Source organism: Dendropsophus ebraccatus, chromosome 12, assembly GCF_027789765.1.
Source record: "Dendropsophus ebraccatus isolate aDenEbr1 chromosome 12, aDenEbr1.pat, whole genome shotgun sequence".
Classification (NCBI taxonomy): Eukaryota; Metazoa; Chordata; class Amphibia; order Anura; family Hylidae; genus Dendropsophus; species Dendropsophus ebraccatus.
The window spans coordinates 42,524,300-42,539,691 of NC_091465.1; the positions used below are offsets into that span (position 1 = coordinate 42,524,300).

A 15,392-nucleotide genomic window follows, 5' to 3' on the forward strand; every position below is an offset into this window, starting at 1 on the left:
GTGATTACAGTGCAGTTACTAATGACTCACAGGTGACGTCTTCTCCGATTGGCGTCGCTCACTTTTTTGCTTTCTTCTCCATCTGGCGCAGCATCATGAAGACTTCTCCGACCAAAACTCGTCTGCAGGCGGGCAGCTGGGGTGACGGTGAGGGGGAGCAGCTAGGGGTGGCAGGGGGAGAGTCTAGGGAGGCAGAGGGAGAAGCTAGGGTGGCTGGGAGAAGATGGGGCAGCTGGGGTGGCAGGGGGAGAAGATGGGGGGCAGGGGGAGTAGCTGGGGTGGCAGGGGGAGCAGAAGGGGGGACAGGCGGAGGAGAAGGGGGCAGGAGAAGATGGGGTGATAGGCAGGGCAAGAAGCTGGGGGGAAGGGAGAGCAGCTGGGGGGCAAGGGAGAAGCTGGGGTAGCAGGGGGAGCAGCAGTGGGACAGGCGGAGGAGCAGATGGGGGCAGGGGGAGAAGCTGGGGGGGCAGGGAGAGCAGATGGGGGTGCAGAGGGAGAGGCTGGGGGGTGCAGGAGGAGAAGCTAGGGGGTGCAGAAGGACAGGCTGGGGGGTGCTGGAGGAAGGGCGGGGGGGTGCTGGGGGAGAGGCTGTGGGGGTGCTGGGGGTTGCTAGGGGAGACGCTGGGGGGTGCTGAGGGTGCAGGAGGAGAGGCTGGGGGGTGTAGGAGCAGAGACTGGGGGGGGTGCTGGGGGAGAGACTGGGGGTGCAGAGGGAGAGGCTGGGGGGGTGCTGGGGGGTGCTGGTGGAGAGGCTGGGGGTGCAAAGGGAGAGGCAGGTTGGGGGGGTGCTAGAGGAGAGGCTGGGGGTGCAGAGGGAGAGGCTGGGGGGTGCTGGGGGAGAGACTGGGGGGGTGCTGGTGAGAGGCTGGGGGGGGTGCTGGTGGAGAGGCTGGGGGGTGCAGAGGGAGAGGCTGGGGGGTGCAGAGGGAGAGGCAGGCTGGGGGGGTGCTAGAGGAGAGGCTGGGGGTGCAGAGGGAGAGGCTGGGGGAGAGACTGGGGGGGTGCTGGTGGAGAGGCTGGGGGGTGCAGAGGGAGAGGCAGGTTGGGGGGGGTGCTAGAGGAGAGGCTGGGGGGTGCTGGGGGAGAGACTGGGGGGATGCTGGGGGAGAGACTGGGGGGGTGCTGGGGGAGAGGCTGGGGGGGTGCTGGGGGAGAGGCTGGGGGGTGCAGAGGGAGAGGCAGGCTGGGGGGTGCTAGAGGAGAGGCTGGGGGGTGCTGGGGGAGAGGCTGGGGGGGGGTGCTGGTGAGAGGCTGGGGGGGTGCTGGGGGAGAGACTGGGGGGTGCTGGTGGAGAGGCTGGGGGGGTGCAGAGGGAGAGGCAGGCTGGGGGGTGCTAGAGGAGAGGCTGGGGGGTGCTGGGGGAGAGACTGGGGGGGGGGTGCTGGTGAGAGGCTGGGGGGGTGCTGGTGAGAGGCTGGGGAGGGGTGCTGGTGAGAGGCTGGGGGGGGGTGCTTGTGAGAGGCTGGGGGGGTGCTGGGGGAGAGACTGGGGGGGTGCTGGTGGAGAGGCTGGGGGGTGCAGAGGGAGAGGCAGGCTGGGGGGTGCAGAGGGAGAGGCAGGCTGGGGGGTGCTAGAGGAGAGGCTGGGGGGTGCTGGGGGAGAGACTGGGGGGGGGTGCTGGTGAGAGGCTGGGGGGGTGCTGGTGAGAGGCTGGGGGGGTGCTGGTGAGAGGCTGGGGGGGTGCTGGGGGAGAGACTGGGGGGGTGCTGGTGGAGAGGCTGGGGGGTGCTGGGGGAGAGACTGGGGGGGGGGGGGGGGTGCTGGTGAGAGGCTGGGGGGGGGGTGCTGGTGAGAGGCTGGGGGGGTGCTGGTGAGAGGCTGGGGGGGGTGCTGGTGAGAGGCTGGGGGGGGTGCTGGTGAGAGGCTGGGGGGGGTGCTGGTGAGAGACTGGGGGGGTGCTGGGGGAGAGGCTGGGGGGTGCAGAGGGAGAGGCAGGCTGGGGGTCGCAGAGGGAGAGGCAGGCTGGGGGGTGCTAGAGGAGAGGCTGGGGGGTGCTGGTGAGAGGCTGGGGGGGTGCTGGTGAGAGGCTGGGGGGGTGCTGGTGAGAGGCTGGGGGGGTGCTGGGGGAGAGACTGGGGGGGTGCTGGTGGAGAGGCTGGGGGGTGCAGAGGGAGAGGCAGGCTGGGGGGTGCAGAGGGAGAGGCAGGCTGGGGGGTGCTGGGGGAGAGACTGGGGGGGGGGTGCTGGTGAGAGGCTGGGGGGGGGTGCTGGTGAGAGGCTGGGGGGGTGCTGGTGAGAGGCTGGGGGGGTGCTGGTGAGAGGCTGGGGGGGGGTGCTGGTGAGAGGCTGGGGGGGTGCTGGTGAGAGGCTGGGGGGGGTGCTGGTGAGAGGCTGGGGAGGGTGCTGGTGAGAGGCTGGGGGGGGTGCTGGTGAGAGGCTGGGGGGGGTGCTGGTGAGAGGCTGGGGGGGGGTGCTGGTGAGAGGCTGGGGGGGGTGCTGGTGAGAGGCTGGGGGGGGGTGCTGGTGAGAGGCTGGGGGGGGTGCTGGTGAGAGGCTGGGGGGGGTGCTGGTGAGAGGTTGGGGGGGGTGCTGGGTGAGAGGCTGGGGGGGTGCTGGGGGAAGGCTGGGGGGGTGCTGGGGGGAGAAGCTGTGGGGATGCTGGGAGAGAGGCTGGGGAAGAGGGAGCGGCCGGGGAGCAGAGGCAGGTGAGGTAGGCCGGGGCCGGGTCCAGTGAGCTTCCGGCGGGCACACACTGCCTCTATCACAGGCCGGAAGCTCACAGCTGCAGCCCCGCGGTGTACGAACTTCTCTCCCGTTCGGCGCGATGACGTCACGTGCGTCGCTGCCGACCGGGAGAGAAGGACCGCAGGGCTGCAGCTGTGAGCTTCCGGCCTGTGATAGAGGCAGTGTGTGCCCGCCGGAAGCTCACTGGAAGCTGCACAGCAACATCCCCCCTCCCCCCCCCCCCCCGGGCGGCGGACTAGGCACCCGTGGTCCGGTGCCTACAGCGGCAGGGGAGATTTTTTTTTTTTTTTTTTTTTTATAAAAAAAAAATTTTTGTTTCCTGCGGGTGCCGCCCCCCGAAGGGCGCCGCCCTAGGCACCGGACCACGGGTGCCTAGTGGCAAATACGGCCCTGCTCATATGAGGCCATATAGTGCCAAAAGGGTGTCAAAGTCTCCCATATGAAGCCATATAGTGCCTGAAATAACATATTTTATCATACCATATAGTGCCCTCAGTAACATACAGTACCCAAATGAAGCCATACAGTGCCCACAGGAGTACCTTACTTTACCCATATGAAACCATGTAGTGCTCCTAGTACCATACCATACTGTACCCATATGAAGCCATATAGTGCCCGCAGATGAAGCCATATAGTGCCCACAGTACCATACAGTAACCATATGAAGCCATATAGTGCCCATAGTACCATACAGTACCCATATGAAGCCATATAGTGCACAGAATACCATACTGTACCTATATTAAGTCATATAGTACTCATAGTATCATACGGTACCCATATAAAGCTATATTGTGCCCGAATTGCCATACTACCCATATGAAACCATATAGTGCCCACAGTACCATACTACCCATATGAAGCCATATAGTGCCCACATTACCATACTACCCATATGAGGCCATGTAGTGCCAAAAAGGGGTCATAATCTGCCATAAGAAGCCATATAGTGCCTGCAATACCATACTTTACCCATATATAGCCATGTAGTGCTCGTACTAAGATACGGTACCCATATAAAGCCATATTGTGCCCGCAGTACCATACTACCCATCAGGGCTGTATTAACAGCTGCTGCTGCCCTAGGCACTAAACCTGAAGACGCCACATCTTGGGGAGTGGGGTTTTGGCCACATGCATTTCTTTACATGTAGAAACATTGTCTGAATCACTATTTTCACAGTTTTTAACGGCTTAAAACATGAACAAATTTCCACATTGAATCAATGATTAGAGCCATCTGCATATTGTCAGGAGGAATTCTCACCACAGGATTGGTAGATTGGCAGGTAATAGCTCCAGGGGTCACATTTACTACCACCACATCAGACCTGACCAATACCACCATACTGTGACTGGATAACACCGCCACACCAGACCTGACCAATACCACCATACTGTGACTGGATAACACCGCCATACCACACCTGACCAATACCACCATACTGTGACTGGATAACACCGTCAAACCAGACCTGACCAATACCGCCATAGTGTGACTGGATAACACCGGCATACCAGACCTGACCAATACCGCCATACTGTGACTTGATTACACCACCACACCAGACCTGACCAATACCACCATACTGTGACTGGATAACACTGCCACACCAGACCTGACCAATACTGCCATACTGTGACTGGATAACACCACCACACCAGAACTGACCAATTCCGCCATACTGTTACTGGATAACACTGCCACAGCAGACCTGACCAATACCGCCATACTGTGACTGGATAACACCACCACACCAGACCTGACCAATACCGCCATACTGTGAATGGATTACACCACCACACCAGACCTGACCAATACCGCCATACTGTGACTGGATAACCCCACCACACCAGATTTGACCAATACCGCCATACTGTGACTGGATAACACCACCACATCAGACCTGATCAATACCACCATACTGTGACTGGATTACACCACCACACCAGACCTGACCAATACCACCATACTGTGACTGGATAACACTGCCATACCAGACCTGACCAATACCACCATACTGTGACTGGATAACACCACCACACCAGACCTGACCAATACCACCATACTGTGACTGGATAACACCGGCATACCAGACCTGACCAATACCGCCATACTGTGACTGGATAACACCACCAAACCAGACCTGACCAATACCGCCATAGTGTGACTGGATAACACCACCACACCAGACCTGACCAATACTACCATACTGTGACTGGATAACACCAGCATACCAGACCTGACCAATACCGCCATACTGTGACTGGATAACACTGCCACACCAGACCTGACCAATACCGCCATACTGTGACTGGATAACACCGCCACACCAGACCTGAGCAATGCCGCCATACTGTGACTGGATTACACCACAACACCAGACCTGACCAATACCACCATACTGTGACTGGATAACACTGCCACACCAGACCTGACCAATACCGCCATACTGTGACTGGATAACACCACCACACGAGACCTGACCAATACCGCCATACTGTGACTGGATAACACCGGCATACCAGACCTGACCAATACCGCCATACTGTGACTGGATAACACTGCCACACCAGACCTGACCAATACCGCCATACTGTGACTGGATAACACCACCACACCAGAGCTGACCAATACCACCATACTGTGACTGGATAACACTGCCACACCAGACCTGACCAATACCGCCATACTGTGACTGGATAACACCGGCATACCAGACCTGACCAATAACGCCATACTGTGACTGGATAACACCGCCAATCCAGACCTGACCAATACCGCCATAGTGTGACTGGATAACACCACCACACCAGACCTGACCAATTCCGCCATACTGTTACTGGATAACACCAGCATACCAGACCTGACCAATACCGCCATACTGTGACTGGATAACACTGCCACACCAGACCTGACCAATACCGCCATACTGTGACTGGATAACACCGGCATACCAGACCTGACCAATAACGCCATACTGTGACTGGATAACACCGCCAATCCAGACCTGACCAATACCGCCATAGTGTGACTGGATAACACCACCACACCAGACCTGACCAATTCCGCCATACTGTTACTGGATAACACCAGCATACCAGACCTGACCAATACCGCCATACTGTGACTGGATAACACCACCACACCAGACCTGACCAATTCCGCCATACTGTTACTGGATAACACCAGCATACCAGACCTGACCAATACCGCCATACTGTGACTGGATAACAATAAAATGAAACAAATGATGCAGCAAACTTGATGATGAAATCCAATCCCATTTATTGCACACATCACCTGGTGGTACAGAAGGACATCATCCCCCAGCACAGATAACGACGACACGTTTCGAGTGCTGTATTTGCACTCTTACTCAAGGCTACCTTTCTCTTGCAAAGCAATAGTATAAATACATGTACGGCCCTGTTCACAATCCCGCAAGGCTGGCGTCAAGCTCACATCCCCCTCCACATGTGAAAGCTTCAATTAATCAACACATATACTGACTTACTAGAGGTCTGGGCCATTTAACCTACTGCATGCTGGATAATATATCATACATAGTCTACTAAGCTAAAAAATAAAGAGGAAAGATCAAAAATACAATAATATACGTTTTAGAGATTGGGTGGAACCAAACAAGTGCATAACTTATAATTTTCCAGTAATAAATCCAAAATATACAAAATATATCCACATTAATAATAGAGTAACAATTCTCTTGTAAGATTCAATCCCTTTGGGGCATATGTGTTCAATTTATACATCCAATATGCTTCTCTATTTTTTAATTTCTGTTGAATGTCACCCCCCCTAGGGGACTTATATACTTTTTCTAAAGCACTGGATAACACTGCCACACTGTGACTGGATAACACTGCCACACCAGACCTGACCAATACCGCCACACTGTGACTGGATAACACTGCCACACCAGACCTGACCAATACCACCATACTGTGACTGGATAACAACGCCACACCAGACCTGACCAATACCGCCGTACTGTGACTGGATAACAACGCCACACCAGACCTGACCAATACCGCCATACTGTGACTGGATAACAACGCCACACCAGACCTGACCAATACCGCCATACTGTGACTGCATAACACATCCATACCACACCTGACCAATACCGCCATACTGTGACTGCATAACACTGCCATACCAGACCTGAACAATTCCACCATACTGTGACTGCATAACACATCCATACCACACCTGACCAATACCGCCATACTGTGACTGCATAACACCGCCATACCAGACCTGAACAATTCCACCATAGCCCCCCACCCCCTCGAAAAGACACCAGATTTAATGGCAAGTCTGAACGGGAGGTGGGAGACTAAATAATTTTTTTTATTTTTTTTTAAAAAAGGTATTTCTTTTCCCCTGCTCCATGGTTCTTTACCCCTGCAAGGTGCTGCCCTATGCACCGGACCACGGGTGCCTAGTGGTAAATACGGCCCTGCTACCCATATGAACCATATAGTGCCCGCAGTAGCTTACTTTACCCATATGAAGCCATATTGTGCTTGTAATACAGTATGGTTCCTATATGAAGCCATATAGTGCCAGCAGTATCATACTACCTATATGAAGCAATATAGTGGCCACATTACCATACTAACCATATGAAGCCATATAGTGCCAGCAGTACCATACTAACCATATGAAGCCATATAGTGCCAGCAGTACCATACTAAACATATGAAACCATATAGTGGCTGCAGTACCATACTGTACCCATATGAAGCAATATAGTGCCCGCATTACCATACTACCCATGTGAAGTCATATAGTGCTTGTACTACCATACTATACCCATAGGAAGCCATATATTCTCGCAGTGACATACTACCCATATGAAGCATATAGTTCCCACATTACCATACTTTACCCATATGAAGCCATATAGTGCCGACAGTACCATACAGTACCCATATGAATCCATATAGTGCCCGCAGTACCATACAGTACCCATATGAAGCCATAGGTTGTCATAATCTTCCATAAAAAGCCTGCAATTGCATACTTTACCCATATGAAGCCTTTTAGTACCCACAGTACCATACTACCCATATGAAGCCATATAGTGCACACAGTACCATACTACCCATATGAAGCCATATAGTGCCCTGTGGCATGGTGGGGCTGTAAGAGGCAGTTCTATGCCTCTGGAGTGGGAATTGGAGTTCAGGTGAAGCTCCTGGTCCAGATACTCCACTCCAGCCTTAGAGCTAATGAGGCTCAGAAACCACCTGGTGGATCTATTAGAGACTCCAGAGACTCCCAGGTGAAGACTCCCAGGGTGGGAGAACAGGCAGCGCTAGGCCTGTGGGAGCTACAGACAAGAAGTCTGGGTGAGACCAGTGGAGCTGGTGATATTGAGCATTAGGCTCATAAGTGACAGCTAGGGAAGCTGTGGTGTTAGTCAGTGGCTAGACGGCCTAGGTTTTATTTCATTGGCAGTGTTGCCTGTGTCTTGTGTTTTTTTGAACGGATAAATAAAGCTGACTGAAGTCAGTATAAAACCGTACAGCGCTGACTGGACTGCAATTTGTGATTTGCCAACCGTCTCAGGCCCAGGAGATGGCGATCCCAGCGAGTGAGTAACCCCCAGATTGTCACAGCCCGTAGTAACCTACAGTACCCAAATGAAGCCATACAGCAGTGCCCACAGTACCATACTACCCATATGAAACCGTGTAGTGCTCCTAGTACCGTACGGTACCCATATGAAGCCATATAGTGCACAAAGTACTGTACAGTATTTATATGAAGCCATATAGTGCCCACAGTACCATACAGTACCCATAAGAAGCCAAATAGTGCACAGAGTACTATACAGTATTCATATGAAGCCATACAGTGCCCACAGTACCATACAGTACCCATATGAGGGCCAAAAGGGTGTCAGTTTCCCATATGAAGCCATATAGTACCTGAAGTACCATCCTACCCATATTAAGCCATATAGTGCCCGCAATACCATACTGTACCCATATTAAGCCATATAGTGCTTGTAATACAGTATGGTACCTATATGAAGCCATATAGTGCCCACAGTACCATACTGTACCCATATGAAGCCATATTGTGCCCGCAGTACCATACTACCTATATGAAGCTATATAGTGCCTGCATTATCATACTACCCCTATGAAGCCAAATAGTGCCTTCAGTGCCATACTGTACCCATATGAAACCATACAGTGCCCTCAGTAACATACAGTACCCATATGAAGCCATATAGTGTCCGCAGTACCATACTATCCATATGAAGCCATATAGTGCCTGCAGTACCATACTTTCCCCATATGAAGCCATATTGTGCTTGTAATACCATATGGTACCCATATGAAGCCATATAGTGCCCGCAGTACCATACTACCCCTATGATGCCATATAGTGCCAAAAACGTGTCATAGTCTCCCATATGAAGCCATATAGTGCCCGCAGTACCATACCTCCCATATAAAGCCATATAGTGCCCGCAGTACCATATTTTACCCATATGAAGCCATGTAGTGCTCGTACTACCATGCGGTACCCATATAAAGCCATATAGTGCCCACAGTACCAAACTACCCATATGAAGCCATATTGTGCCCACACAGTACCAAACTTTACCCATATGAAGCCATATTGTGCTTGTAATACCAAATGGTACCCATATGAAGCCATATAGTGCCCACATAGTGCCCACAGTACCATACAGTACCCATATGAAACAATATAGTGCCCGCATTTCCTTACTACCCATATGAAGCCATTTAGTACTTGCAGTACCATACTGTACCCATATGAAGCCATATAATGCCTGCTGTACCATACTACCCATTTGAAGCCGTATGGTGCCCGCTGTACCATACTACACATAATAAGGCAAATAGTGCCCACAGTACCATACATTACCAATATGAAGCCATATAGTGCCTGCAGTAGCATACTTTCCATATGAAGGCTTAAAATGCCCATAGTACCATACCCTATATGAAGCCATATTGTGTTCACAGAGTACCATACTACCCATATGAAGACATATTGTACTTGTGATACCATATGGTACCCATATGAAGCCATGTAGTGTCCACATTACCATACTACCCACATGAAGCCATATAGTGCCTGCAGTACCATACCCCATATGAAGCCATATACTGCCCATAGAGTACCATATTTTACCCATATGAAACCATATGTGCCCATTGTACCATACAGTACCCATATGAAGGCATATAATGCCCACATTACCATACTATATAGCTATATAGTGCCTGCAGTGACATACTACCCATATAAAGTCATATAGTGCCCGCATTACCATACTACCCATATGAAGCTATATAGTGCCTGCATTACCATACTACCCATATGAAGCCATATAGTGCCCGCAGTACCATACAGTACCCATATGAAACCATATAGTGCCCGCAGTGACATACTACCCATATGAGGCCATATAGTGCCAAAAGGTTGTCATAACCTTCCATAAAAAGCCATATAGTGCCTACAATTGCATACTGTACTTTACCCATATGAAACCTTTTAGTGACTACAGTACCATACCCCATATGAAGCCATATAGTGCCCTCAGGAGTACCTTATTTTACCCATATAAAGCCATATAGTGCCTACAATACCATACTGCCCATATGAAGCCATATAGTGCCCGCAGTACCATACCGTACCCATATGAAGTCATATAGTGCCCGCACTGACATACTACCCATATGAAGCCATATAGTGCCCGCAATACCATACAGTACCCATATGAAGCCATATAGTGCCCGCATTATCATACCACACATATAAAGCCATATAGTGCCTTCAGTGCCATATTACCAATATGAAACCATATAGTGCCCTCAGTAACCTACAGTACCCAAATGAAGCCATATAGTGCCCACAGGAGTACCATACTTTACCCATATTAAACCATGTAGTGCTCCTAGTACCATACGGTACCCATATGAAGCCATATAGCGCCCGCAGATGAAGCCATAAAGTGACCACAGTACCATACAGTAACCATATGAAGCCATATAGTGCATGGAGTACCATACAGTATTCATATGAAGCCATATAGTGCCTACAGTACCCATATGAAGCCATATAGTGCACGGAGTACTGTACAGTATTCATATGAAGCCATATAGTGCCCGCAGTACCATACAGTACCCATATGAGGGCCAAAAGGGTGTCAGTTTCCCATATGAAGCCATATAGTACCTGCAGTACCATCCTACCCATACTAAGCCACATAGTGCCCGCAATACCATACTGTACCCATATTAAGCCATATAGTGCTTGTAATACAGTATGGTACCTATATGAAGCCATATAGTGCCCACAGTACCATACAGCACCCATATGAAGCCATATTGTGCCTGCATTACCATACTACCCCTATGAAGCCATATAGTGCCCACATTACCACACTACCCATATGAAGCCAAATAGTGCCTTCAGTGCCATACTGTACCCATATGAAACCATATAGTGCCCTCAGTAACATACAGTACCCATATGAAGCCATATAGTGCCCACAGTACCATACTACCCATATTAAGCCATATTGTGCCTGCAGTACCATACTACCCCTATGAAGCCATATAGTGCCTGCATTACCACACTACCCATATGAAGCCAAATAGTGCTTTCAGTGCCATACTGTACCCATATGAAACCATATAGTGCCCTCAGTAACATACAGTACCCATATGAAGCCATATAGTGTCCGCAGTACCATACTACCCATATAAGGCCATATGGTGCCAAAAGGGTATCATAGTCTCCCAAAAGAAGCCATATAGTGCCTGCAGTACAATACTTTCCCCATATGAAGCTATATAGTACCTGCAGTAGCATACATTACCCATATGAAGCCATATAGTACCTGGAATACCATACTTTACCCATATAAAGCCATATAGTGCCCGTGATACCATACTACCCATATGAAGCCATATTGTGCCCACAGAACACCATACTTTACCCATATGAAGCCATATTGTGTTTGTAATACCATATGGTACCCATATGAAGCCATATAGTGCCTGCGGTACCATACTATCCCTAGGAAGCCATATAGTGCCCGCAGTACCATACTACCCATATGAAGCCATACATTGCCCACAGTACCATACTAACCATATGAAGCCATATAGTGCCTGCACTACCTTACCCCATATGAAGCCATATAGTGCCCGCAGTACCATACCTCATATGAAGCAATATACTGCCCACAGAGTACCATATTTTACCCATATGAAGCAATATAGTGCCCGCATTACCATACTACCCATGTGAAGTCATATAGTGCCACATTACCATACTGTACCCATAGGAAGCCACATAGTTCCCACTTTACCATACTACCCATATGAAATATAGTGGCCGCAGTATCAGACTACCCATACGAAGCCATATAGTGCCCTCAGTATCAGACTACCCATATGAAGCCATATAGTGCCCTCAAAATCACAGCAAAAGAATAATGGTCGGGTTTCACCACTTATAAGTCCAAAACATTAACTGCAAAAAATTCATGGTGTGTATCAATCTAGATTGATACACACCATGAATTTTTTGCAGTTAACATATAGTTCCCTCAGTATCACACTACCCATATGAGGCCATATAGTGCCAAAAGGTTGTCATAATCTCCCATAAAAAGCCATATAGTGCCTGCAATTGCATACTTTACCCATATGAAGCCTTTTAGTGCCTACAGTACCATATCCCATATGAATCCATATAGTGCCTGCAGTACCATACTACCCATATGAAGCCACATAGCGCCTGCAGTAGCATACCTTACTCATATGAAGCCATATAGTGCTCGTAGTACCTTACGGTACCCATATGAAGCCATATAGTGCCCGCAGTACTATACAGTACCCATATGAAGCCATATAGTGCCCGCAGTACCATACCACCCATATGAGGCCATATATTGCCTGCAATTCCATACTCTGACATGTCGGCGTCCCTGCACACACAGCAAACCAACCTGTGCAGCACTCACGGCTCAGACAGGGAGAGTGTAAAAATAACGCAAACGCCGCCCTGGCAAAGCTGAGGTTGGCTAACCGACGCCAGAGACGGTATCAGTATTTTCATGGTATATCGTATATCGTGTTTGCTTTTGCTTTTGAACAACGTATCATCTGTAGTGATGACAAATCTCCCCAAACAACAGATAGACAATGTTATATGTGGCTGATAGCAGAGAGTAATAGCACGGTCCACCTCAGAGTATATAGTTTATACTCCTGGATGAAGACGTGACTATATAATTCCAGAAGTGACTATAGTGACTGGGCTATTACAGTCAGGGCTGGGCTATTATTTCAGGCTGAAGTTTTTAGGAGGTGGGGCTGAGCAACAGAAGTGCCACTAAAGCATCTTGGCCCCGCCTCCTTGACAATTCAGCTCCAAATAAAACCCTATTTTAAGACTCCTGCAAAGGCTGTGAGCTCCAGAAAAGGCAGCGGTCATGTTATTGCAGCATTATCTGTCTGCGGCTCATAGTCTACAGATGGGCCGATTCACTTCACAACAAAACTTTTATTATTCTCCAGATCCAGAAATTCAGCCCTCTGTGATCCTGTCACCAATAAACCTTCCTGCTCAGGATATAATCAGGTTTTCTTCTCTTGTCATTTACACTAACTATTCTCTGTTCACTTTACTGCCCTGACATCACATTGTAGCTGCTGCTCCAGATATACAATCATCACATGTTACTACAGTGTAAGGCCGGGTTCACACACAGTAAGTTGTGTAATAATCATGGCCGTTGTTTCACATCTCACATCGACAACAACGGCTGTGATTAATACACAAATTACGTGCACTGCATTTAGAGGTTATCCGGCCGGAGTGTATACACATAGGGGGAGATTTATCAAACATGGTGTAAAGTAGAACTGGCTATCAGATTCCACCTCTTATTTCCCAAAGAATCTGTGAGGAATGAAAAGTGGAATCTGATTGGTTGCTAGGGGCAACTGAGCCAGTTTTACTTTACACCATTTTTGATAAATCTCCCCCATAGTATACACTCCGGGATCCCCAGCGACCGCACGAAAAACTGTCATGTCAGTTTTGTGCAGCCGCTATTCATTAAATAGCGGCCGCACAAGCCTGACAGGTCACACAATGAAGACTGAGGGTCCGGCCAATGTGTTCTATGGTAAATTGAATTCTCGTATTTAGCACAAATGAAGATCAGTCTGCCGGTACTGAAGTACCGGCCGGGATGATCTTCACTAACACCGGCCGTTCTGTGACACTGCCAGGTCACAGAACGGCCGGTGTTTCACGTTGTGTGAACATAGCCTAACTCTGCATTAGCGCTTAGTCCAGGTTCATGCCTCATGTTTTCTATGTGCTTTCCCTTTATATCTACGCCTTGTGCGGATATATATCTGGTAAGAGCACATAACACACACAGTGCATGAGCCCGGCCATGGAGCCTGCACCACCCAGCAGCTGCCCATGCTCCAGCTCAGCCCCGCCCCCTGCAGGAACATGGAGGAGTGACAGTTGGATAATCTACAGAAATGGTGCAGGCTGGGGAATATGTGACCTATAATAAGGTATTATACAGCCCAGGGTACACAGGGATAGGCTGCGATTACCTGCATTATTCTGGGGACTAAGGGACAGTGTGACATTAGCTAAATCCCCTCTCTCCCTCCCTAATTCTGTATGGGAGGGTAAATTATCACTCACAGTTGGTAATATAAGTGATTGGCCCATATTCGGAAGGGTCCAATCCACGTCGCTCCTCTCCGCCGTCCGCTGTAGATCCTGGTCTGTCGCAATCCTCACGAATCCGTCGCCTGAAAATAACAGAAGAAACATTAGATAGGGAAAATGTAACAATAAAATGTAAAAGTATGTGAAAAATGTCAAAAATGTCAAAAATAAACAGGGGTCAATGAGAGACAGCATACTTACAGTCCAACTCCTACAAATCCTCCAGATGAAGGTCCGGTCCAATCCGGTTGGTTGCTAGGCATCCAAGTTTCCAGCATGATGTCACTCCATTTAAAGTGGTACCGCCCATATAATGCCATATCACTGCAATACACATCAGATACACTGGAAATAAGAAGTGGAAATCACTGTAAACAAAAAGTACAATAAATATTTGTTTATTTTTATATATTTTATTTCATAATTATGACTATTGGCATGAAATAACTGGTTGCTAGGACTAATATATACATATATACAATATAGATCTGTGCTCTCAGCTGCTGTATTTAATATGGTTTATACTATAATATGATGATATTATTCACACCAAACAATTATATTTAGTAAAAATGTAGACCCCCTCCTGTAAGAATAGTTTCTGTGATAAAATATCCTTATTGTTTTTAATGATATCTGTGTTTATTATCAATAAATAAAGAAAACAATTAAAGGTTTTGTGTTTCTGTTGAACTTGACTCCATGTACAAGTACTCCAAAAGGCTTGTATAATATATTGCTCCATTATGTGTATGAGAATTGCGCTGTATACATTCTTTCTTGCTGTTTATAAGACTACACCATTGGTGTTTCATATACAGGATGATATTTTTTTTAAAAAAAACAACATTTTATCTATATTTTGCATTTGTTTTATTATGTATTTGTTTACTTTAATAAAACCACACACAAAAAA

General features: G+C 49.0%; 1 protein-coding gene across 1 annotated transcript in view; it reads right to left on the bottom strand.

Moving 5' to 3' along the window:
- LOC138768701 (nucleolin-like) overlaps nt 1-14,767 on the bottom strand; it is a 26,993-nt gene extending 12,226 nt beyond the window's left edge. Inside the window, exons 1-2 of the mRNA XM_069946654.1 lie at nt 14,678-14,767; nt 14,450-14,559 (exon numbers count right to left, since the gene is read on the bottom strand). Of these exons, the coding sequence (XP_069802755.1) occupies nt 14,450-14,476 (27 nt within the window). The 5' untranslated portion in view covers nt 14,477-14,559; nt 14,678-14,767. The remainder of the gene's footprint in view (nt 1-14,449; nt 14,560-14,677) is intronic.
- Nucleotides 14,768-15,392: the final 625 nt, after the last annotated feature.